Raw genomic sequence first — 24,917 nt, forward strand, 5'->3', positions numbered from 1 at the left:
CTCGAGCGCGAAAGACAGAGAAAAGTGTCGCTGGCTGTCACTGCTCTCGGAAGGAGAACATGCCATCCGGAATAGGCTAAGACCGACTTAGTCATCCGATGAGTGGGGCCCATCAGGGGTTCGCGATCTCGATGACGTAGAACACCCTCCTGTTCACCCCAATCTCACCACAGATACCACGAGCATGCCATTTACACCTGTCCAAGCTGCCATTAATGCGCCCCGGAGTCTGAATTGTAACCCTGGACCTGGTGAGGTGCTGGCAGTTTCGGACGTAGCATGGACTTCACTTGATCATCATTAACAGTTCCTGCAATGGCGTCTTCCAACGCAGTCGCTTCCTTAACAGCAGGCACCTTGATCTCTACGAAGATCAGGTACCTACTCTCCGGTCGCAACGCGGTCTTAGCAGTCTATTGGAAATTCTCATTGCGATGGGAGCAGCACCAAAGTCTCAAGATGCATGGGCGGGTAAGGGATAACCGTCCGAAAATGACATCGGTATACAGGAACCTACGAATAAGACTTCACTTGCTGGAAGCGGCAGTCGCGTCTCATACTTGGCAACGTTACTCATACAGATCCTTTCGACAACCACTACCCAAGAGCTTCAAAGCAACTGCGACCCTACCGCCTGCTCGAGACCTGTCGCACGCGATGTGTACACATTCGAGACCACATTCACGGCGATCGGCCAGCCATCAACCCTATCGTTACCTCTAGCCTACGGCTTATCGCGATGGTCATCGTGTTGCTTCCGAGTTGCGGATTAAGAGGGCTGGTCAAATCTTTGCTCTCACCTCAGGTCACGACAAGCGATGACGCCAAAACTTCGGCTCCACGATACGTCTGCGCGCGCAAGAAACACCAAAGTGGAAGAAAGGGACGAACATGCGTTTACCGAGTCAGCGGCGAGCGCACAGGCAAGGGCGGACGTAAAGTCAGGCTATACAAGAATGTGGAAGGTGTCGATCTCGACGATGACGAGCGGCAGAGCTTCGCTGGCATACAACGCACTATGCGCTACACCAAGGGCCGTACCCCAAACCCGGAGAAATATCGCTCCCCTCGGATGCCAGACTCTGTGGGTAAAGAGCGACTGAAGGCTGAGAAGCTGGGTATCAAGGCTCACGGTGAAGGCTCTGGTAGTCGTTCTGAAGGAAATCGAATTGCGCCGTCACGAGCCAGAGTCTTAAGCGCAAGCTCGGACGAAGTATGGGACGTGCCTAGACATCTCAGATTTGGCGGCAATGGGAAGCATATATTCTGCAAGTCGCATAATGGCTCACGCAGCAGGACACGCGATGTCAATCCTTGTGAAGGCTCACAAGCCCACAGACAGAAGGAAGCAGGCCGCTTTGGTGAGCCGACTTCGCGGGCCGAAAAAAGCGTGCGAACACGTCGAGACCAAGATTGCTCAGACGCGCTGCCGATCCCAGAGCATCGATCAGATAGACCATCCCTGGACTCAGCACCAATACTTGCTTCTAGAAGATCTCGAACAGCCACAGCGAACAATACCATCAAGCTTGTCATCAACCCCGAACAGGATACATCCAAATTGGAAGAATATGAGTCACTCGACGGAGAGAAAAACGCATTTGGTGTACCAGAGGCGCCTGGAAGCCCATTCAGGCAACCCGGGCTGACGCCACAGGAGTCGTCCGACTTGGTCTTCGGGGCAAGCTCTCAGGTCCAAACGCGGAGACGGCTGCGAGCGGGTCGGGCAGACGATCATATTGCGCCAGACGTGCATGAGTCCGCATCCCAGCTCGTACCCGATCCTTCGCTAGGCAAAATTCAGCAAAACGCGAACGCATACAGCCTGTCTCGAAACCCACCTTCATTAGACCTTGGACACACTGTGCTCAACCAGAGTGAACATGAGATTCTTACAAGATCGCGAGCACCAGCTCTCACGAGTCCTTCAAGACCAGTGTTGTCAACAAATGGCGCCACGTGGGCAACAATGCCACGGTTTCCTCCAGGACAATCCCTACAACAAGTCACTTCAGGTATACCTGGACTAGTTCATGCTCAGGCCGGTGTACCATCTGATCGGTACCTATCAAGTGTCACCCCAGGTACCCCACCATACACGCCTGGAAAGGCGACATGATTCGGAAATGATGCAGCAGCGTGGTATGGCATATGACGGTCAGTCTGACCATCAAAACGGATGTCCGAAAGAGAGTTCTGAGTGGAAAACAACAATTGGGGTATTATTAAACGCCGTTTACCGAAGGCAAGATATTAGCCAATCCAATTAATCCACGTCCTCGATCAAATCATCATATCCGCTGTTCATTACGGGTATTGCCTCATTTCCTCCGTCCAACTGATCACTTCCGCTATGTTGGCTGATGTCGTCGTCCAAATCCTGATATTCCTACTTAGCATCAGTTTCGGTGTCGACAACGTTCACGTCTCCTGTGCGACCGGGGTTACGATGATCTTCGCCCCCATGACGGCCGGGGAGTCCGCGTCCTCGATGTCGGGATAGATGTTATTTACCAGAAATTGTCCGACCTGCCATGACTACGACTTTGTTAGCTATCAGCACTCTCATTTGACTGGAGACACGCGACGTACCAGAAGCCCGCCCTCCACATAATGCCTCCACCTCTCTGAAGACCCCAGGTATACCAAGATCTCCCATGGCAGTTCCTCGCTATCGAACTCCCAAAAAGTCATGTACTGGTACACTGACGCCTTGTCTACTTGTTTGTACTTTTCGTCCTGGATGAGCGAAGCGTGCTCGAGCTTGAAGATGCGCGTGCGAAGAAGTCCAGGACTCTCGAGCATACCGGGCGTAAACTCCTCTCCGAACCACTTTACGAATTCGTCGTGAACCTCTGGCGCGGGCTGCCAAAGGACTACGACCCACATTTGGACATCGCGGGGATCTGACGCAAGGTGTTAGCTTCCATGGTGCATCCTTGTATCATGAGCTTGAGTATAACATACCTCCGCGCCACTCTTCTCCAAACCAGTTCTTATGCTCTGTGTAGAACCGTGTGTCTACCTTCGCCTCATTCGGAAGTTTGTCCAGCGCAGGGCATATCCGCGCATCCAGGTCTTGCGCGCTTGGTTGTTTTGGTAGGTCGTAAATGGTCATGAACCTGCCATCAATCCCAGGTACTTCCTGGAATGGGCTGTCTTCCACTTGCTCTGCATGTCTGGCGGTGGACCTGATCTTCACCAGGGCGTCGGGTATATGCGTGGTTTCGTACCAGTGATAGGCATCGTTAGCATCCTCGCCTAACTCCGCCCAGGCACAAGCAATTCTTGACATGATTTCTTTTTGCGAGAGTTGGTAATTCAGTTCCGCGGACGTGGTCAAGAAGGATGAATGCAGAAAGGTAGGTGAAACTTGACAGAGCAAGAGAGCAAGGTAACACAGCGGTCAGCATAAGGAGTACGCGCAAACAGAGCACACCTGGACTGTGCCACGAAAGTTTTGCCCTGCATCCCTGAACCATGTGCCCTTCAGCAAGGGTTACTCCGTCGGGGCAAGTAAAGCTGTGAGAATTTCCCCAATCAGTATGGTGTCGTGGCGGCCCGTATCCGCCTGACTGCGGCCATGAGGGTGTGTCCGCAGTACCGCCGGGGAAGTTCGCATTGCCGAAAGCTAATTTCGCGACTACTGCCAATAGTCACGATCAGTGTAGTTCGCGAGCTGATCTCAATCAATGCGAGGCAGACTGCGAATCTTAAATGATGATCCGCTGGAAGGAGTCGGAGGCAGTGGTAGGTCGAGTCATGTGAATCACCGATGCGCCGGGAGTCGGACATGGGTCGTACGCAGGAAGACCGAACGGGTGATCACACGGCCGGAAGCAGAAGCGCGCAGACAGGAATCAGGTAAGTTAGCCAGCTGATTAGCATGTATTGGCTCGCTGAAAGTAGATAATGCTTTCGATTTGAGCTGTGCAGGATCGCTTAGACAGCATGAACGCCACGTAGTAAACAAGACATGGCAAGACTGCGCCGTAACCCGAAACCTCCTCGTGCGTATCTCCCACGTGGCGCCCCAGACTGTGCGACATATGACGCAAGTGTTCGCAGCTCTTACATGGCGTTTCTCTCTTCCAACGGAATCGTCTTCCCTTCCAATGAGGCTTCCCTGACGCGCACATGCCCATCTCTTCCTTTACAACAAGATACCGTCCCCAATGTCGATGTGCATCTTCTTCTCATGCACATCTCTCTTGTCCCTCCGCGGAAAACCATGAATAGCCCGTTCACAACCCAGAGCGCGGCATTGAAATGGACGATCGTCCAGATGAGATCCTCGGTAGTGGCGTCGGAGGTCCGGCATGCGTGAGTACTTCTTGTTGCAGCCAGTATGCGTGCAGATGTAGACTCTCTTGGTCTCGACTCGGAAGGGGATGTCTCTAGTGTTACTAGTAGGCGTTGTGGTGCTGTGTATCGCTGCGTTGCTTGCGTAACCGCGATCTCGAACAGTATGTTTGGATCCGGAAGACGCAGCTTCTTCGTTCAGATCTGCTATTTCTAGCATGGCCTGCTCCACGTTCCAGTGTTTTCCATATTCCTGAGGAATATGAAGATCGTGTGTGAGTGTCTGTTCGTGAGGAACACCGGTCCAGGCTCCATGGTATGTATAAGGTTGCAGCAACAAGACCGAGTCATCGACGATATTTTGTCCGTGAGCAACAGTATGTTGGCATGAGATGAGGGATCTGTATAATCTAGATGGGGGCACGATCGCGACTTGGGTTCAAGGTTCACAGTATTGCATACATGCTAGGCGCACCACAAATTTGCTATCCAATAGACATAAGAGAAGGTGCATAGCGGAGGAATTTCCCGAATGAGAGGGCTCTCATTCATAAGATCCGGGAACGGACTCCGCTATGCTGTAAGAAGAAGAAAGAAGTAGGCCTGCGACAGGCGTTATCCATGGGAACTAAGAGATTCTCGTAGCGTCGGAAATGCTACAAGGCTGTAAACATTTGAAAGACAGAGGAAAAGAGAAATGAGATCAAGACCAGAAAGAGTCGATGCGGCATGCCCCCACCCACATGGGTCAGTATTAGTACAAGGAATCGTAGCTTCGAACAACATACGATGTAGAGCTTTCATCAGGTTTCGGAATGTTGTAGCAGTTCTTGAGCGACCCAGCACTAGCCACCGCGGTTCGTGCTGAGGTCGCTTCATGGTTCGCCGTCCGGTCCCATAGCTCCGAAGATGCCGTAAGCCAGCCGTTGTCTGGTTGTTCAGGGCGTATGCCTGAGTGAGGCTCGGTTTTGAGTACATGAGGGGTACGCAAGCTGGGCGTCAGGACATCTCGATCGAACAAATGTTCGTCCATGTATGCGTGGGATGACATGCTGAGAGGGTGCTGGTCGACCGTGCTGAAGAAAAGAGGATAGTATGATATCGGACCGCAGGTCTGAAGGTGGGAAGTGAATATATACTATCTGAAGGTGATACTTCAGCTGTAACTCTAACAAACGAGAGAAGTCGCAAGTATAATATACTGGTTCAGCTGTGTTGTCCTTCCATGCATACGCCCCTCTGGCTGAGGGGCCACGCCACGTAGGCTCACAAAGCCACCTACTTTTCGCAGCCTCATTCTGCGCCGGCTGTGCACAGATGTATAGGCCTCTTGGAGGGAACAATCGACTGCAACAAGCATTCCTTTTGCGCTGCACCGCTCGCGCGATGCAGTCAACTCAGCCGCAGCCCTGGAGTGGTCCCAGAGATGGCTAAAATTCGTGTCGCGGTCTTGAACATAAATTAAGGCAGAGGTGTGAGTTTTCTGGCCAGCTATGTACCAACTACTTACTTATTAGGACGTGGGTGTATGTATGCGACACGACTTGTAGCCAGCAGGTACTGTCTGGGATGTCGCAACCACAGAGTGGGGCGGCGCAGTTTACCCCCGCCCGAAGGCAACAGCGCCTGGCACCACCTGGACATCTCCTCTTCATCCCATTCACTCCAGGCCAACCACACATCAACGTCGGTCGGCTTGTGCCCTCACCCCACGCCCCAATGCGAATACGAATTCGTATGTCACTACATACTAAATCACGTATCTAAGGGATATTTCCAGGGCTTCTTAGCAAGCTTGCTCGCCAGGTAGAGCTCGTGGACCTGTGCCGTACACTTCTCTCCGCGGCGACGCTGGAGCCATGAATCGCCACAGGTACATCAAGGGGCGCGTCTTTCAGGACCCTACTGAGTAAGGCCCGTGTCAGCAACTTTCTTACCGCGGAACAACTCACCTACGATGCGTCGTCGTGAACTTGTCTAGTATATTCGGTCGCGCTTCGATACTCAAAGTTCACATTTGTTCCTTGATCCGAGTAGGTCAGACTCTGGCCCTTGATACGCAGATTGAACCTTCGAAGTCACTTCGTCGTCGTGGTCCAGCATGTGTACGCGCTTGCTTCTAACGCGCGTCCCAACCTAGCGCGCATTATTATCCGATGCGCAACCTCCAACACCGGTAGGCAATACCTTCTATATTCGTTCTGTTTTATCAATTTGTTTTTCGGCCGAACTTAGCAGTTCAATGAATCTTCCGAAAATCTCGTAGTAAGCTTCACGCGCGGCTACCAATCAGTTTACCACGGTACCTGCCCAGAAGGAGTGATGGCTTTCACGATTGCCCTATCGAACTGACCCTTTGCCTTCGACTCACGCCTGACCCATTGTGTCGGGAACAAGGATGCTAGTGAACTACATTTCCTTTGTTCCACAATGTTGGAATTGGTGGAGAAGCGGGAAAGACCAAGGGCGCTCCTTAAACTAACAACGGCGACAAGTTGGTGAGGCGCGCAATTCACGCATTTTCACGGTAGTCTACCAGTATCTGAAGTCCTATAAGATCAAAGTCTACAGTATGGAATTCCGTACCTCATCTGTTGTTCATCGGATCGAATCACAACAATGTTGCGCAACACTCTTTCAACAGCGACCGCCATAGCGGCCTGCGTGGCTACCGCCCAGGCTTCTTTGAATATGTCGGATTCATCTTTCAAGCTTTTCAAGTCTTCGTTGAGTCAGCTTGCGGAAGTCTACTTGCCAGGCTCAGAAGAATTTGCCAATGCCACTGTACGATGGGGCGCCGGGCAGACTCCGCACTACGATATGATCGTAAAGGTTGCGACGGAAGAAGATGTTCAGGAGGCTGTCAGTAAACTCATACCATGATAAACTTTTCCTATAGCTAACCTCAGTCCAGATCCTCTATGCCAATGCCAACGATAAGCCCTTCCACGCCATCTCGGGGGCTCATGCGACGACAACATACCTCAACAACATCACAAACGCCGTTGGAATCTTCATGCGCGGCATGAACGATATCTTCATCGTCGATGATGGCGACACTGCTTTGATACAGGGCGGTATCCTCAATGGAGACGTCATTGACTTCCTGGGGCTCCATGACAAGCAAACAATGACAACAGCATGTGCCTGTGTAGGCTACGTCTCCCCTATCCTCGGAGGAGGCCATGGCTGGAACCAAGGACGTTACGGCCTAGCATCCGATCAGCTCGTCTCCGCGCGTATGGTCCTAGCCAACGGTACCGCCATCACCGTCAACGAGAGCAGCCCAGACCTGTTCTGGGCGATACGTGGCGCTGGTCACAACTTTGGTCTAGTGACCCAGGCTGAGATCAAGATCTATGACAAGAAGCCAGTTGTGGATGGATGGGCCGTCAGCGGCTACTTCTTTACGCACGACAAGATGGAAGACGTTGTCGCAGTCGCGAATACTTGGATGACTGCTGCTAACAGGTCGGTGAGCTTGGAACACTATGTCGTCTTTTCTTTCGATCCAGAGGTAGACCCAGTGAACGTAAGTCTATATCCATTGCCTCAACACCGTCCAACTGCTAACATCACCAGCCCATCGTCATCATCTGGGTAATTTACCAAGGTGCCGACACTGTCCCAGCCCAATACACCGACCCCTTCGTCGCGATGTCCCCCATCAACACCGAATCAGGCATAACCGACCTCGGCGGCGTCAGCAGATTCACCGGCGCCGACAGCGACGGCCCCTCTTGCACCAAAGGCTACACCCGCTCCCTCGTCCCCGTCTCAGCAGACACATACGACGCACCTTCCCTTCGCGAAGTCATAGACATCATGACCACCTTCCCAGCCGAATTCCGCAACTCCGCTGTCCTCCTCGAAAGCTACAGCACCAACCGCGTCGGCGAGATACCCAGCGACAGCACCGCATACCCCGATCGCGATGGTCAGCTCCTCTTCTCCCCGTTCATGACATATGACAAGAACGCTAGTCTTGATGCACTCGCGTGGGACTACGCGGGTAAGATCCGCGACACGATGATCAACGGGACGAACAAGCCTTATGAGTCTTACATCAACTATGCGAGGGGTGATGAGACAACGGAGCAGTTGTATGGGTATGAGCCGTGGAGGTTGGAGAAGCTGAGGAAGCTGAAGAAAGAGTATGATCCTTTTGGCAAGTTTAATTTCTTTGCTCCGATTTTGGGAGAGGATGGGCAGCCATTGTAAGTTTGAGCTGTGTGACTAGGATATTTGGCTACGTACGCTGCCTTCGCTCGCTGTATACAATAATACATTCATTTGCTATGCGCCTTGCGTTTGCATCTGGCTTCGAACTGCTTTGTGATGCGTATGCAAGTAGCCGCGCGTAGTCAACCTGCGATCTGCGCTTATTCACATGCTTACTGAGAGCTCAATCCGCCACGCCCACACACGACGGCCTTTCCAATCGAATCGCTTGAATAGTGCCAGATGACTCTGCAGCTTCTCCTTGCGCGATCGACTTATACAGCGCATGCTGGTGTATGCGAGATGCCGACAACGACTAACCTAGACGCCCATCGTGGCTGATACATCAACGACGTAGAACACTCAGAGAAATTGCGGATAGATATATAGACCTGCAGTCCTATACTTGACAGTAGGATTATCATTCAATCTCTTTTAAAAAGACGCAACGATGTTCAGCCGCCCATTTGAGTTTACCGCATCTGCTGAAGACGACCTAATCCCACTCGTTGACTCTTCTTTCACTTTCAAGACGTATGCGAAAGAGAAGAACCCATTCGACGTTCTGACGGGTGCAATTACGCATGGTGATGAGGCACTTTCCGACGAAGCCATCTCTCCATCTAGCATGTGGTCGGCATCAAGTCGCCCAAGCAGCAGCCCGGCCACAGCACCAGAGACGAAGCTGCTAAGCGCCAACGTTACAGCTCGTCGCCCGCTCGCTAAAGCACATACGTTTCTAGAATACAAAGAGGAATCGCGCTCGAAAGTCCAGGGTCAAGTAGAAGCGAAAAAGACCATACTCGACCTTGTGCCCATCGGAGAAGCGCAGACCTTCAGACTAGACGGCTCTTTCATTTACGCCACCAAGACGCAGAACATCCCGCGATACCAGTTGCATCGAGACTTCGACCGCGACGGATCGGTATCCAAGTTGCATATCCGCGCAGTACATGCACGCGAAACGCGGTCATGTTCAGTACCAACCACACATACGGCACGCGACCAATCGATCCGCTACAGCAGCGAGGAAACGCTATATAGCATAGATGAATTCGAGATGCGCGGCAAGAAAACTGGAACACTCCCCGGAAGCATTCAGATGACGTCTGGGGAGTCATTGTGGGGCGGCCAATGGACGCGTATCTGGCATGTTACCAAATGTAAAGCTCGGCATCATGTGTGCGATTACAGAGGTGTATGTGAGCCCGAGAAACATCTTTTGTATTGCGTCAAGAAGGGTGTGTGGGAGGATGCTGAGGGGGTGGTTGTTGCGAGGGAAGAGACTGGGAGGGAGGGGCTGGGTGCTGCGAACGCGTCTCGGTCGTTGATGCAGGTGGGGATGGGACTCGAGAAGGGTAGAAAGGAACTTGTGCTGGAGATGACGGATGGAATAGAGAAGGATGCAAAGAGGCGCGATTTGGTAATGGCGTGCTGGGTGATGAAGTTGTCGACGGCGGAGGAACTCCGGTGGGAGGGAAATTGAACGCGGGAGAGACGCCGAAGAGAAGACGAGGCAAGGCGTCCAGTTTCAGGCCGGAGAACGATTGCAGATCTTTAGGAGTTACCTTGGCTGCTCGGTGAAACATTGCAATCGCGTTGCATGCGTACAGTGTCCTTGATGCAAAGATATTGAAGTGCATCACGTGATCTAATGAGCTACGCCAGCGGGCGCGCCCTCGACACGTGGTGACAGCTGTCAGAAGCCCCTGCATATTACAGTAGTTCTGTAGATACGATTTCAAGTCTCTAGCTGTTCTTTCAAAAGCAAGCATCTGCGTCAGCATTGCAGACCGAAAAATGGAGTTGGGCAGGTCAAGCGTCGTGATAGCGCGTCTTCCGGCGCGCCTGCTAGACCGAGCGCCACAGCCAAGGGGTGAGAGCCACCGCCTCATCCATCCATCATTCCCGGGATCATCGCTCAGAGGGGCATTCGCGACTTTTGCGATTGCAACCATCATGACTTGATTATTTTCACTCAAAGACTTTGTCTATTTCAATGCCCTAAAGAATCACAACCAAACCTCAACTTCCAAGTTTGGTGGTCGAAGCCCTATCGCCGCGATGCCGCTCATCACCCCCTCACGGCTCGCCATCATCATCGTCTCCTTTTCGCTCTTGACTTTCTTCTGGACTTTTGGCCTGCCGCAACAGACGCCCCAGCCGACGATACCCGTCATCGACCATTATGACCACAAGAATGTGCATACCGAGCCGATAATACCGCCGCCCGTCATCGAGACTCCGCACGCGACATCCACGCCGATAGCACACGGAGATCATCCGAAGGAGACAGATGATCACAGATGGGACGATAAGGGAGCGCAGGGTGGAAAGGCAAAGACAACACCGTCCGTGCCTGCTAAGACAGGCGTCGCGGAGTATGAGGAAGATGGCGGAAGATGGGAGGATAAAGAAAAGTTGAAGGGTGGTGATAAGTCGGGGAGCATGTCAGGCTCAGGCGCAATGGCAGCGCCTACAACACTGGCTACTGAGGCGATACCTGCGTCGAAGACTCCGATTGCGGCTAAGCCGGACGTTGCGCCTACGAAGCCCGCCGAAGCCGCCGTCCCTACACACGCAGTCGAGAAGTTCTGCAGCGACGCCGACGGAGCGAAAGACGTCATGGTCGTCCTCAAGACATCGAAGGCCGAGATCGAAAAGCTCAACAGCCACCTCAGCAATCTGCTAGCCTGCGTTCCCACCTTTGCCATCTTCAGCGACCACGCCGGCGAGTTCCAAGGGCACAAAGTACACGATGCGCTCGATTCGATCAGCGGCGAGACCAAGTTCAAGCACAAGGAGTTCCAGGAATACCAGCTTATGCATGCTGATGCAGAGCACAAGCCAGACACGAAGAAGCTGGAGGAGCTGGAAAAGTGGAAGTTCTTGCCCATGGTATACAAGGCGTACCACATGAACCCCAGCGCCAAGTTCTTCGTCTTCATCGAAGCCGACACGAGCCTGAGCTGGACGAACCTGTTACAATGGCTGAACAGGCTGGACTACCGGATACCGTACTACAGCGGAGCGCCCTACTACATCGCGGGCACGCAGGTGGCGCAGCGCGGAGCAGGCATCATGATGTCTCAGGGTGCTCTGCGACGGTACTCCAAATCTTACGATGAGCTCTACACAACCAAGTGGGAACCGGACAACGGCGAGCAATGCTGCGGCGACTTGATGCTAGCGAAGGCGCTTGGCGACGCACATGTGGAATTCTACGCTTCTTGGCCACTTCTTCAGAGTGAGCAGCCAAGTACACTTGACTACACCAGGAAACACTGGTGTGCTCCTGCCGTGTCATGGAATCACCTTGGCGGTGATCAACTCACGAGGCAGTGGGATATTGAGAAGAAGTGGACTACTGCGAACGGCTGGAAGAAGCCATATCTGTACCGCGACGCCTATCACGATTCCGTAGAACCGCACATCGAAACGCAAAAGGTGGGCTGGGATAACCTGAGTCAGGACACGAAGATCGTTGCGCCAGAAGGACGTCGGCAAAAGCTCAAAGACGACGCTGCGAAGAAGGAGAAGGAGAAGGAAGAGCAAGACGCCGAGAAGAAAGAGAAAGAGAAGGGAGAGCAAGACACCGCCAAGGAAGAGGCGAAGCCCAAAGAAGAAGACAAGACCCAGCAAGACGACAAGAAAGAGCCCGCAAAGCTCAAACTCGACACCGCCCCACCACCCGACTCCCGCGTCTTCCAAGAAGCCGGCGCCCTCCCCACCTCGAACAGCATCTCCAAGCGCGAAGACAAGAAAGACGACAAGAAAGACGACAAGAAGGACGACAAGAAAGGCAAGGAAATGAAGGAAGACAAGAAAGAGCCACCAAACTGGGACAAGCTCGCCGAGAAACACCCCGATGCAGCAGATAGCTCCGAGCGCTGCCAGGCCGTTTGCTCAGAAGTCGAAGATTGTTTGCAATGGCGGTATACGGCCAAGGGGGAGGGAGAGTGCCATCTCAGCAAGGTGATTCGGCTGGGTGGGAAGGTAGGGGATGAGGAGTGGACGAGTGGGTGGGACGTTGAGCGGATTAATGGGATTAGGAAGGAGTGGGCGTGTAAGGAGGTTAAGTGGAGGTTTTATCAGTGAGGAGGATAAGATGGGATGGATGGGTAGATTCAGGAAAAGAATGGCGTTTTTGGTGTTTGTTTATGGGAATTGGGATTGAGATGAGGGCTTTTGTATAGTTTTGAGCTACTCTGAAGGTTCGGAAACTTTGGAGGACGCGAAGTGGTTGTATATACCCTTTTTTGTTAATGTATATGGTTAAGGCATGCTGCGTATCATGAGAATGTGGATGGCCACGACAAATGTCTTTGAGCTCGAGGAGTTGAGTGAAGGTGGTACCGCACACATGAGGTGGGTCTAACTTTTCACAACCACGGTTGTGTTCTGTCGCTACCACGTCACGCATGGAAAACTACCAACAACTCGTTCACTATATGTACGTCGCCGCGTATGATATTCACTTCTCGCTTTTCTCCATCACAAACAGTGTCAAACGGCGCCACTTTCACTTTTCGACAACGACAACTTGTTCGTTCATCAACCTACATTACACAACTGCTTCTCACTTCTACCTATTGCTTGGCATTACTCAAGAAAGGTACAACTAGCTTTCATAAAAACGGGAAGTTTCACTGACAAACTTAGTCCTTTCAGATAACCGACGATGCTGCTAGCTAGACTCTTCGGTCATTCCCAGATGCGAGCCCTTTACGGACGGTTTCCTCCTCCCAGAGGCTCAATAATCTTTGGATTGGCATGCTGCTGGGGTCAATGGAAGATGGACAGGGCACGACTGGAAAGGCGGAAAGGAAAAGTCGCGAACATAATGGGAGGGGTGTAGACGACGGAACCGACAATTTAAACCTGGAAGCCCATCATCAGATCCCCCAAAATAAAGGATAAACATCGTCCAAACGTCTTTAGCCTCCCGAATATGTTCCTGGAGCATACAAGTAAACTTAAGCACCCCACCGTTCTTGCCTTCCTACGCTTGACCTGGAACGGCAGGCGCGATACGCCTTCTTGGCTACTTTCCTTCTGCCGGCATATCTATCATGGGTACCGCATCATCGAGTTCTTAACCAAAACCGCTCGCGAAATAGATTCTGTACGCTCACCTTCCGCATACCATGGAGTCCAACGCCCTCTCCCAACTCAGAGCCCTCCTAGCGGCCGTCCCAACCCTCCGCGCTCAACTAAGCAACGCCGAGCGCCTCCAACTTAGCGGTCTCGCCGAAGCGCTTAGGAAAGAATTGGAAAGATCAGATGAAGCTGTCTTTCGGGTGACGTTTAATGAAGTACGTCTCCTAAGTCGTGATGGCCTTTCTGGGTATGCGGGGTTGTAGCTACTGCATCTGGTCGACTAGCGCTAACCACGAACGGAATGCACTCAGCCTGGACATTATCTCGCTATTCGACTTGCTTTACAATGGGGAGTTTTCGAGGCGTTGGGTGATGTTGGTGAGAAGGGCGTGTCGTGTGGGCGGATTGCTGAGGGCGCGGGGGCGGATGTGAGGTTGGTTGGTATGTATGCACTATCGCAAACTTTAACAAATGCCCTCAAGATTGGCATGCGGAACTATTTGAAGGGACTGGAAATCTTTATCTTATGAAGGCATACTAATGAAGAACGTACAGCACGCTTCCTACGCCATCTAGCAGCAAACGGCACGATCCGCGAAGTCGATCATGATACCTATGCAAGCACTCGGCTCTCAGCGTCTATGAGGCAAAAGTCGTTCAAAGATGCGATCCATTTCATGTAAGCCCCAAATACCACTCTTTCATGCGTACATTGGTCTTCCTACTCATACCACACCCACAACAGGTTCGACGACTTCTACAACGTAGGCTGGCGCGTCCCCTCGTTTCTCGACTCAATCTCCCACCGCAACCCATCAGATATCAACAACGGCCCATTCCAGCACGCCCATGGCTTCTCTAATAAGTCGCTGTACACGTATTTCGACGAAGACGCAGCTATGGGAGAGCGCTTCGGCGGCATGATTCAAATGTACAACGCCGGCAAACCTTTCTTTTGGGAAGACAAGTACTACCCGTTCAGAGAGCGGTTGGTGGAAGGCGGACCTGTGTCTGACGATGATGTGCTACTTGTTGACATTGGAGGTGGCGATGCGGGCGATTTGGGGATGTTGAGGAGAGCGCTTGGGGAGGATGTCAAAGGTCGACTTGTGCTGCAGGAGTTGAAGCATATTGTTGATAGGAGCGAGCAAGATGGGTTTGAAGCACATGTTGGGGACTGGAATGAGGTGCAGCCGATCAAAGGTACGTCTCTACGGTGGCATCACAATCCTACGTATAAGGCACTAACGGTTCTTCAAAGGCGCGAGAGCATACATGCTCCAACACGTTCTCCATGATTTCAGTAGCGACGACGCATGTCGCAACATCCTGCGCAATATCGTCCTCGCTATGAAGCCCGGTTACTCCAAGCTTCTCATCAAAGAGCTTCTCATACCCAATCGAAACGCACCGTGGGCATTTACGGCCATGGATGTCAACGTCATGCAATCACTCTCTGGTCAAGAGCGAACTGAGTCGCAGTTTCGCGAACTACTCGAGTCGGTGGGACTCAAGATTGAGGGTATTTGGAGTCATGAGAACGCGTTGGACGTTGTTATTGAAGCCTCTCTGCCTTAGAATGACGCCTCTCCCTATCTACACCAGTTCTCAATCGTTACCAGATGGCTCTTTACTCGATATAACATACTTCCTCCATCCCTCCTCCGTATCCGCTTCCCTCCAAGTCTCCATATCACCCACCACCCCATTCTCATCGACTTTCCAGTCCCCTCTTTCCACCATACCCAGCCAACTCTCCAACACCTCCGCCAGACTCTGCGCCTGAAATTCTTCAAGCGCCCTTCGTCCAGGCTGAAATAACTCTGTGAAGCTGTCTTTCCCACGCCAATCCTCTCCACCCGCGAAATTTGTTCCATCGCCTCTCTTCGCATACCCCTTACCGCCAATAGCGTACGGCAGAACGAATGAAATACCATCTTCCAGACTTCTGTGATTGGTAGGCAGTAGGTACAAGCCAGAAGGGTAAGTCTTGATATCGCGGTAGTCGAAGAAATTCGGTACCATGGCGTCTTCTGGACTTTGCGGAGTCCAGGTTGGGTCTTCGAAGAAGTTTAGGTCGGACTTGGAGAGTAGTACGGGTAGCACTTCTTCTTTGTCTTTGGACATGTAGGAGCGGAAGAGTTGTTCTGGAAAGTCTGCGGATGTGATAATGCGGAGACCGGGAGCTATCATCTTGAAGCGAGGCCGGCGGGCGCGGAAGAGAAAGTTGTATGCGAATCGCTGAGGGATGTCTATTTTGTCACGTATGTTGTCGTCCAACAGGCCATATGCAGGTGGGTCGGCTGCTTGTGATCTACTGGCTGCAGGCATGCGGCTCTCAATCGCGTCAACGAGCTTCTCCCATACATCGAGGTTGTGCTTGAGCATATTCTCACTGTACGGCGCGAAAACCCAAGGCGCGTGTTCCCAATACTCGTCGAATACTTCAGGCCATTCTTCACGAAGTTTGCCGCCTTTGTCTGGTAGGGCCTGAATAGTCTCGTTACGGATCTGAGAGAGCCAGAAGGTAAGTACGGCATCTAATGGGTACCATACCTGAGTACTGATATCGTCGGTATCGTGTATAGTGAGACTGAGAGTACAAAGATTGGTCTTCTGGTCATATCTGTCTTTGTGAGCTCGTTGTTCCAGTATAACAGCAACATGAAGTCTCTCACATCAACCCACAGATATGCCCTGTATCGAAATGAGCCGCAGCATACAGGACTAAGCGCCTTCCCTCATTATCCTCTTCCTCCTCGTCACCTTGATCTTCCTCGATACCTTCCTCTTCCTCATCACCTTCCCCCTCCTCATAACCTTCCTCCTCATAACCTTCCTCCTCCTCCTCACCATTCCCCTCCTCCTCCTCCTTATCATTCTTGTAGTCGTAATCCCACAACATATCTTCAAACTCGAACATATACTCAGGATGAGACTGGCCCTGAACCCAGTAGAAGAACTCAGGGTAGAATCCATCTTCTTCTACGCGCGAAATCTGGACTTGCTCAAGGAATTGGACTAGGTCGGGTGAGAGTGCAGACCGTTCGGCTTCGGCTTCCTCGCCGAATACTTGGAACCAGGATTTGCTGTGCGAAGCAAGTGTATCTGCGGAGCGGCCTGAGCCGACCCAGCCATGCCGTACGATTTCGTTGTGGAGAGAGATGCAGCGTTCGACGTTCATGGCTGATGGAACGATGGGGCATCGAGGGAAGGCAAAAAGAGATGTAGGAAGCGGGTTACAATACATGTCTGGGCTACCGGCTCTTTCTATGGCAATTGCGATTGATAGCTTTATCGAGAAAGATGCTCCGCAAGACTACAGCGCATAGACGAAGACCTAGGCTGGAAAGGAACTAGTAGCCAAGACGGGCGGCTCGGAAGCGAAGTTCAGGAGAAGAAGGTAGCAGATGCTGAATTTGTAGTGATGAAGCACCCAAATCAAGTAACGCAAATGGTCCCGGACATGAATCTAGTGTCCATGTACCATAGACTTCTCCGGATGATATCCAGTACTTTTGCTCCAGTCCTCATCCCAAGCGACTACCATGTCATGCTTTTATCCGTACTCATCTTTCCGAAGCTGATGTCTCATCCATGCTCTCAGGTACTCAGACGAGATACTCCTGCGCCACCAAGACCTTCTCACGACGTTTTTCAAGTGACATGAGCGTCCCCTCCATGAATTTGACCCTGGTGTCGGACGGCTGGTCGCTTATGAAAGAAAACCATGAGTCCAAGTCTGCCAGATCAACAACGGCTGCATCACCCCAGTTCCGGATGACCAAGTCCATCAGCACCCAATCTAGAACGTCGCTAGAGTCTGTATATCCCCAAACAAACAAACACAAGGCTAATGTGAGTTGTGGCTGCTTTGACTTGCGTGCAAGAGCGGCAAGGAGGCGTTCCATAGCATAGTTCTGAAACCCGGGTATTTGTAGCATGTCGCCCAAGAGCCAAGCCAGTATCGCAGCCTTGACTGCCCACTCCATTGTGTCTTTCCTGTCGGTGTTGTACATGGTCAGGTTCGGAATCGGGGATTCATTAAATGCAATGACTAGACCACCCAGCTCGGTGTACTTTCCAACGTAGAGCCACTGTACGAATAGACCAAGTACCTCGGAACAGTACAGTCCGGGGACCAATAATTCCAATTCTCCAGACTTGGACCGACGGTATTCTTCGCTATGGTCGGGGCGATAGACAGAACGTAGCAGCTCACGTGGCACGTAAACGGAACCGGGGCTGGCGTTCGTAGGGTGTACACATATCTTGATGAGTATATCCGTTCGTTGTGCACTGTCAAAAACGGTTTAGTCGAGTGAACTTTGGGGAAGACAAAAGCCACTCACAAAGCGACCAGATGCTTTCCTTGCGGACAAGTATCAAGCGAAGGCGGTTCGTTTCCTGTAGCCGACATCTCGGCATGGGTTCTCTTGGGTGGCATACTGTTGTCCGACTCTGATGTCGATTCGATCGTAGAGGTAAGGTAAGGTGGTGTGTAAGAAGTGGGATAAGAATGAGGTCCTTTAAGTATATAGGCCCCCGCAGGCTTCTGTCTCCCACCTGCCTGTCGAGCGGTGGCTTCCTGGACAGTGAGATAGCTCAATCTTACCTTGGTACTGGAATGTCACCATTCGTAGCATGATTGATGGCACTCACCTCACAAATGGGGCAACCTCACCCTAGATATCATTTCGTTGCGTCTTCGGTAATCAGGCAATGTTCCAGAATGCGACACAAATTCAAATGAACATCAGCTTTTGAACGCAACGGCCGACATTTTCTGGAAAAAAGCGAAAGCAGACTACCCTGGAAGCAGCGAGAGTCCAGAGTTGTCATGCGAGAAACTCTCGCCGTGCTCACGAAAGGTTTCTCAAGCGCCGGATCTGCGACTGTGGTGCAAAATCGAATTGAGGCGATAGTGATTTGTGGTATGCGCATGATCGGAAGCGATGATGGTAGAGCCCATCAGGAATGCACAACAATGGTGGTGAAGTCGTCGCAAGGCCGAGCCGTCAGATCGCCTTCCCGCCCCGAACGCGCCAAGACCCAGAACACCTGACCGCGCGCCTTCCCATCCCCCCATCACCAATACAACCCTCATCTCTGTACCCTGAATCAAATCCCAAAAACAAGCTTCCCTCAACAAACGCATCACCACGTACTCAATTAAATCAAGTCCGTCAACCAACGTTTCAAGCCCAGCCTCACCGCCAGTAACGCCGGCATCCCAGCCACGCCAGCCCCTCCGGCCCATGGACGCGACCCAACCACCCACGCGGCGCACGCACCCCGCCACGTCTGTACAAAAGTGCCTGCATGCCACCTGCAGAATGGACTACGACTTGGCTTGCAGATTTCCTCGCTGATATTATTAACTCATTCCCCTCACATACACCCTTACCATACTCTTGTACTTTTCGAGTTCCTTCGTACTACGATTTTACTATCGCTATCCTTGGTCATTCGATTGCTTCCGGGATACCATCGCTTGACTACTGAGTGTTGCTTGGACGATAGCGAGCTTGGACACCACCACGACCGCGTTATACAAAACCATTGATTGTTTGCGCTGAGATTACAGTGCGCATACAATTACTACGACGTTTACGAAGGACGATTTGCTGACTTTACTATAGGAGACTATTGCATCGCATCACTACACACCACCACCACCACCACCACCACCACCACTCCAACTACTTCTACCACAACCACCAACGAGACCCCCTCGTTCCCACCACCCACAACCGCAACCATGCAGCGCAACATCGTCATCTTCCTCATCATCCTCATCCTTTTCATCCTGATTGCCGCCATCGCATACCTCATCTACTACCTCCAGACGCGCATGGCTGTCGGCGGCACTGCGTCGTCTGTTTCGGATATGACTGAGAATGTGTAGACGCCTCACCACATCACATCACAACAAACCACACCACAAAACACAACACAACACAGTACGGAGAAACGATACAACAAGAGAGAAGAGGAACAAAAGAGACATTTTTACGACGATATGAATACAGTACAACACAAGACAGCACATCACCGGAGATAAGGACGATGTGGTTCGCATTTACACCGGCGTTATAGGCAGTCGCATGGCTATGCGACTTGCGCCTTGGAGTTTGAACTTATAAGAGAACGAGAACGAGATAATGCGATTGAAGATTGAAGAAGGCATGTTGAATTGGCATGGTATGGACTGGGCCGAATTGGGATACCCGCAACGTTATTACGTTACCTATTGTTATGTTGGTATATACAATTGCGCATGGAATGGAATGAATCACATACTCAAAGTTACTTAAAACCATTTCTCTTGATTGCCTCGTCTGTGAACTATTTCGACTTGATTTGACTTGGGCCTTTGGTCATAACTTGGGAGAGATAACGTAGTCCAAGACAGGCGCATGCCAACCACAATGGTGTGCTGACATGGACTTGCAAGGCACGCGATCATGTTCACTGGGCGTTGTAGGTCATGTCTTAGGCGTATGTATAAACGTTGTAGATTTTGAACGATACCAGATACACGGCACAAACTGGAACCGCTTGAACGAAGCCTTGATACTCCAGTATTCCCTTTCCGTACCTATCCAAAGAAGTTCTTATAATACATTCAGTGCCTATACGCCATACACAGCAGACACATGTGTACCCTTTTGCAGCTGATCAGGGTCCTCCTCAGCCCCCAAGCGCATCATAGGATTGGAAGATGAAAACTGCTCCGTGGGTATCAACCGGGACACTTTCGGCGATTTGAGCAACGGTAGAGGAGGTGTGATGGGAGATACGGTCGGCGACTGGAGGAACGATAGAAGAGGTGTGATGGGTGACCATGTCGGGGAACAGAAGTTTTTGGGTAGCATCTTCGCGTATGGCATCGCGGGGGCGAAGTCGAACCGAACTTCACCGGAAGGGAATATCTTGATCGGCAATTTCGGTTTCGGGTACTACTCGGCTTAAGCGGATTAGTCGTCGTTCATCACTGTGTCGTTGGTGTCGTCACCGTTTAGAGGCTCGTCCACGTTCTCGGTGAAGACTAGGTGGCTTTCGTAGTATTCGAGCATCTGCGAGATGTTAGTATGGTGAATGATTTCCAGAGAGCTTTTTTGTTTGACGCACCTTTTGTGGACACTTTTGGTAGACGTGCTTGAGAGGATGCTGTGTCTTTTGCTTATTCGTCCACACCAAGTATGCAAACTTCTCCAGTTGGCCCGTCTTGGGGTCCTTCGTTTGCTCCACCGTGTCGATGTGGTCGACGTCGTGTTCCCATGAGCCTGGCGGTGGGCTCCATTCTGCCACTTTCTTCTCTGGCTTGTCTGCCTTGGCGCGCTTCGTGGAGGATGACGGGGTGCCGGACTCGGATTTGATGCCGGCGGTCGATGGTCGTCCCTTCCGCTTCTGGCCCTTGGGTTCTGGTCGGCCTCCGATCTTCTTAAAGTACTCGTTCAGCACATCAATGGCTCCCTCCCTGCGACTGTCAGTCTCAACCTAGTACAGAGGGATGTCGCAACGTACATGTTCTCCTCTGCCTCCCATGTCCGGTCCTTGGGGTCGTCGTAGCCTTCCCATTTCACGTCGAATTGGAGGACGCCCTGGTGTTGTCAGTGTTTGCGCGTGGGAAAGAGGTGGTGTTTGCGCGCACCTTTGTGAATCTGTGGCCGTGAATCGCCTCAACGACGTATCTGTCGCATTGTCAGCACGATGTGATCCATGTACATATGGATATGCGCGTACTCGTCCTCTCCCACCTCACTGTCATCCTCGTCCTCTTCGTCGTCTATGGGATCCTCCTGCACCGGCTGCTTTCCCTTTCCCTTTCTTGGCTGCGCGGGGACGTCTTCGGCGTCCGAGGACCCGTGATCGCTAAGAGCAGCTGCGCAAGTTAGCAGCTGGATATTACGCGTATGGTGATTGTTTGGGCGGGCGGGCGCGACTCACGAGGCATGTCGAAACGCGGTCGCTAGAAATGGAGAATGGATATGACGGGATATATAGCTTCGTGGAGCTTGAGGCGATTCGGATAAGCGCGATTGGAAGGCCGCGATGCGCTGGGGATGGGTGTGGTGGCGGCTCGGGGCAGCAAGCGTCAGGGCAGCTCGGAGAGTTGGAGCTGGCGGACGGCGCGTTCGCGACTCGCGGCCGTGCACCCTGATGCCAAGCCCTTCTGGGGAAATTTCAAGACCGACATGGCAGCTGTTTGGCTATACCCCACCACCCCTCACTACCAAACATACCCGGGATTCCCTCCTAGTGTGTGTCTGTAGTCTGATACTTCTTCGGAGTCGTGCATTTGTTACTTCAGCGGGCATTTTCTCACCGCAAAGATGCGTAAGTGCGGGCAGCAACAGCTCCGAACTCCCAAACCCTCAGTAGTGAGATACATATGCTAACATTATTAAACTACAGAGGTCGACCTTTCCAACGGTATGCGTCCGAATCTACTACAAATCGCCCGCGAATCAACGACTGACATAGTGGGGTATAGCGCAGGTGATGAAGGATGAATCGGGCAGGCCATTCATCATTGTCAGAGAGTACGTGGAATGATATGGAGAAAGCTTAAGGCTCTATAAGAGACAGCAGCTAATGTCTGGGGCAGTCAAGGCAAGAAGCAGAGGCAACACGGCAACGATGCGGTCAAGTCCCACATCCTCGCGGCCAAGACCGTCGCGAACATCGTCAAGAGCTCTCTGGTACGCAGCACCGCCCGAGACGGAGGAACAAGGACATGAACTCATACTATTTAGGGACCCCGAGGACTGGACAAGATCCTGATTTCACCCGACGGAGACATCACAGTCACAAACGACGGCGCCACCATTCTCTCCCAGATGGAAATCTCCAACCACGTCGCGAAGCTACTAGTCGAACTATCCAAATCACAAGACGACGAGATTGGTGACGGAACAACTGGTGTCGTAGTCTTGGCGGGCGCGCTTCTCGAGCAGGCAGCAGACCTTATCGACAAGGGCATCCACCCCATCAGGATAGCAGACGGGTACGACCAGGCTTGCGAGGTTGCCGTGGCCAAGCTCGACGAGGTCAGCGACGAGATCCACTTCTCCAAGGACAACACCGAAGAGCTATTCAAGGTCGCAAAGACAAGTTTGGGCAGCAAGATCGTTTCCAAGGCGCACGACCAGTTCGCCAAAATCGCCGTAGATGCTGTGCTTTCGGTCGCAGATCTCGAGCGGAAAGACGTCGATTTCGAGCTCATCAAGGTTGACGGCAAGGTCGGTGGATCGCTCGAAGACACATTACTTGTCAAGGGTGTCATAATAGACAAGGACTTTTCGCATCCCCAGATGCCGTCCGAGGTCAAGGACGCCAAACTCGCCATCCTCACATGCGCATTCGAGCCACCGAAGCCCAAGACCAAGCACAAGTTGGACATTACCACCGTAGAGGAGTTCAAGAAGCTACAAAACTACGAGTCAAACAAGTTCACCGAGATGATTGAGCAGATCAAGAACACCGGCGCCAACGTAGTAATATGTCAGTGGGGTTTCGACGACGAGGCCAACCATCTTCTCCTCACAAACAAGCTCCCCGCTGTACGGTGGGTAGGAGGCCCAGAAATCGAGCTGATCGCCATCGCAACCAACGGACGCATCGTACCCCGTTTCGAGGACCTCAGCGCAGAGAAGCTCGGAAAGGCTGGTATTGTCCGGGAACTGACTTTCGGAACCACCCGCGACAAGATGCTGGTAATCGAGGAGTGTGCCAACACAAGGGCTGTCACCGTCTTCGTTCGCGGTAGCAACAAGATGATCATCGACGAGGCCAAGCGGTCACTACACGATGCCCTCTGTGTCGTCCGAAACCTGGTGCGCGACAACCGTATTGTATACGGTGGAGGAGCCGCGGAAGTAGCATGCTCGCTCGCAGTTGAGGATGCCGCAGTCAAGGTAAGCGCGACGAAGCTCCGCGATAACAACAACTAACACTTCGCAGAGCCCTGGCCTTGAGCAATACGCGATGCGCGCCTTCGCCGATGCCCTTGACGCCGTCCCCATGGCGCTGGCTGAGAACTCCGGTCTTAGCCCCATCGAAACCCTCGCCAACATCAAGTCCCGACAAGCCAAGGAGGGAAACTCCAGGTTAGGTGTTGACTGCATGCAGACGGGAAGCAACGGTAAGTGCACTTCGCTCTTTGTTATCCAACCATCTCCCCACGGCTGTCTCTATGATTCCCGACTGCCTCACCGCTATCAAGCATAGCTGCAGTACGGACTATCTCCGGGAGACCCGAGACCCGTGATGCATCCAAGTTCCCGCATTCAGTTCCCGCATCCAACGCCCCCGTGGGGTACGGTGCATTACCCCACGCCACGCCACTTGCTGCGCTGGCATGAACGCAACTACAAGTGGAGATGAGCAGGAGTCATCTGAGACCTTTGCTTTGCTGTCATTGTTATGCACAACGTCATGGGCCTCATTGGTGGCTGAATTACCGAAGATTGTGCTAACGTGGCGTTATCACAGATATGAAGGAGCACTTCGTGATCGATCCCTTGATCTCGAAGCGGCAACAACTGTTGCTCGCTACACAGCTGTGCCGTATGGTACTCAAGGTACGTATCGTAACTTTTCCCGCCCTTGTTCCGTAACGAATTGTCGTTTGTCGCACCGCACACCCCTTGGTGTGACTCCCTTTCCCGCTATCCCTTCCGCTTCCCTCCCGTCTGTGCAACCTCGCTTTGCTCACTTTCCCTCCCTTGCGTCCGTCTTCTGGATCGATTTGCAAGGCCGGGGAAGCGGGGAAGCCGAAGATAAAGGCGTCGCACGGGGGGTGCGCTTTATGCAGGTTGCATTGTTTCTCGTTACACGCGAACAAACACCACCCTTCCCTTTTTTTCGCTTTGTGTTACCGTTTATCCTCACCGCTGGATCACTGGCCTTGTTGCAAACAACTACTGACACCAACGCACAGGTCAACAACGTCATCATTGCTGGAAACGACGACCAGGACTTCTAGACGCTGATCATGTCACCCACGCCGTACCTATCACACCGATTGATCTGTGCACTTGTGTTTGTGACTGTGCCTGTGCCCTGGTCGTGGGCGCGTCGAGCGAAGGCGCAAGGGCATGTTGGATGGCAGCATCTAGAAGCTACGTATGTCTAAGGCGTTAATACCCATAGACTATTCAAAGTAAAATCAATACAAGCATCTTGGTGCTATACAATGTGGGCTCTTACTAACCATTTAATGTTGACGCCGCACTCTGATACTGTTGTCTTTACGTATCTGGGGTTTCGAGTCGCCTAGCTTTGCG

At 52.2% G+C, this 24,917-nt stretch overlaps 8 protein-coding genes across 8 annotated transcripts; 4 read left to right on the forward strand and 4 right to left on the reverse strand.

Annotated features, from left to right (window-relative positions):
- Window positions 1-2,421: 2,421 nt before the first annotated feature.
- Window positions 2,422-3,295, reverse strand: J4E84_010021 (uncharacterized protein; the record flags this gene model as incomplete). The annotated part of the gene is made up of 3 exons (XM_049392580.1): window positions 2,422-2,538; window positions 2,593-2,906; window positions 2,968-3,295. The coding sequence occupies 3 exons, from the start codon at window positions 3,293-3,295 to the stop codon at window positions 2,422-2,424; spliced, it is 759 nt and encodes a 252-aa protein (XP_049239675.1).
- Window positions 3,296-6,993: 3,698 nt separating this feature from the next.
- On the forward strand, window positions 6,994-8,523 carry J4E84_010022 (uncharacterized protein; the record flags this gene model as incomplete). Its single annotated transcript, XM_049392581.1, has 3 exons — window positions 6,994-7,164; window positions 7,217-7,834; window positions 7,885-8,523. 3 exons carry the CDS (start codon window positions 6,994-6,996, stop codon window positions 8,521-8,523), a joined length of 1,428 nt encoding a protein of 475 aa, XP_049239676.1.
- Window positions 8,524-8,974: 451 nt separating this feature from the next.
- J4E84_010023 (uncharacterized protein) lies at window positions 8,975-10,009 on the forward strand (the record flags this gene model as incomplete). The annotated part of the gene is made up of 1 exon (XM_049392582.1): window positions 8,975-10,009. The coding sequence occupies one exon, from the start codon at window positions 8,975-8,977 to the stop codon at window positions 10,007-10,009; it is 1,035 nt and encodes a 344-aa protein (XP_049239677.1).
- A 3,661-nt stretch (window positions 10,010-13,670) lies between these two features.
- J4E84_010024 (uncharacterized protein) lies at window positions 13,671-15,201 on the forward strand (the record flags this gene model as incomplete). The annotated part of the gene is made up of 5 exons (XM_049392583.1): window positions 13,671-13,838; window positions 13,935-14,064; window positions 14,179-14,302; window positions 14,369-14,826; window positions 14,885-15,201. 5 exons carry the CDS (start codon window positions 13,671-13,673, stop codon window positions 15,199-15,201), a joined length of 1,197 nt encoding a protein of 398 aa, XP_049239678.1.
- Window positions 15,202-15,231: 30 nt separating this feature from the next.
- Window positions 15,232-16,807, reverse strand: J4E84_010025 (uncharacterized protein; the record flags this gene model as incomplete). The annotated part of the gene is made up of 2 exons (XM_049392584.1): window positions 15,232-16,249; window positions 16,347-16,807. The coding sequence occupies 2 exons, from the start codon at window positions 16,805-16,807 to the stop codon at window positions 15,232-15,234; spliced, it is 1,479 nt and encodes a 492-aa protein (XP_049239679.1).
- A 427-nt stretch (window positions 16,808-17,234) lies between these two features.
- On the reverse strand, window positions 17,235-18,043 carry J4E84_010026 (uncharacterized protein; the record flags this gene model as incomplete). Its single annotated transcript, XM_049392585.1, has 2 exons — window positions 17,235-17,922; window positions 17,976-18,043. 2 exons carry the CDS (start codon window positions 18,041-18,043, stop codon window positions 17,235-17,237), a joined length of 756 nt encoding a protein of 251 aa, XP_049239680.1.
- Window positions 18,044-20,603: 2,560 nt separating this feature from the next.
- On the reverse strand, window positions 20,604-21,583 carry J4E84_010027 (uncharacterized protein; the record flags this gene model as incomplete). Its single annotated transcript, XM_049392586.1, has 6 exons — window positions 20,604-20,702; window positions 20,758-21,106; window positions 21,154-21,230; window positions 21,281-21,320; window positions 21,373-21,511; window positions 21,577-21,583. 6 exons carry the CDS (start codon window positions 21,581-21,583, stop codon window positions 20,604-20,606), a joined length of 711 nt encoding a protein of 236 aa, XP_049239681.1.
- A 379-nt stretch (window positions 21,584-21,962) lies between these two features.
- Window positions 21,963-24,616, forward strand: CCT5 (T-complex protein 1 subunit epsilon; the record flags this gene model as incomplete). The annotated part of the gene is made up of 8 exons (XM_049392587.1): window positions 21,963-21,966; window positions 22,045-22,062; window positions 22,124-22,172; window positions 22,238-22,331; window positions 22,386-23,546; window positions 23,593-23,773; window positions 24,124-24,212; window positions 24,572-24,616. 8 exons carry the CDS (start codon window positions 21,963-21,965, stop codon window positions 24,614-24,616), a joined length of 1,641 nt encoding a protein of 546 aa, XP_049239682.1.
- Window positions 24,617-24,917: the final 301 nt, after the last annotated feature.

The sequence above is a fragment of the Alternaria hordeiaustralica genome (assembly GCF_023758085.1).
Source record: "Alternaria hordeiaustralica strain BMP 2776 chromosome Unknown scaffold_35, whole genome shotgun sequence".
NCBI lineage: Eukaryota > Fungi > Ascomycota > Dothideomycetes > Pleosporales > Pleosporaceae > Alternaria > Alternaria hordeiaustralica.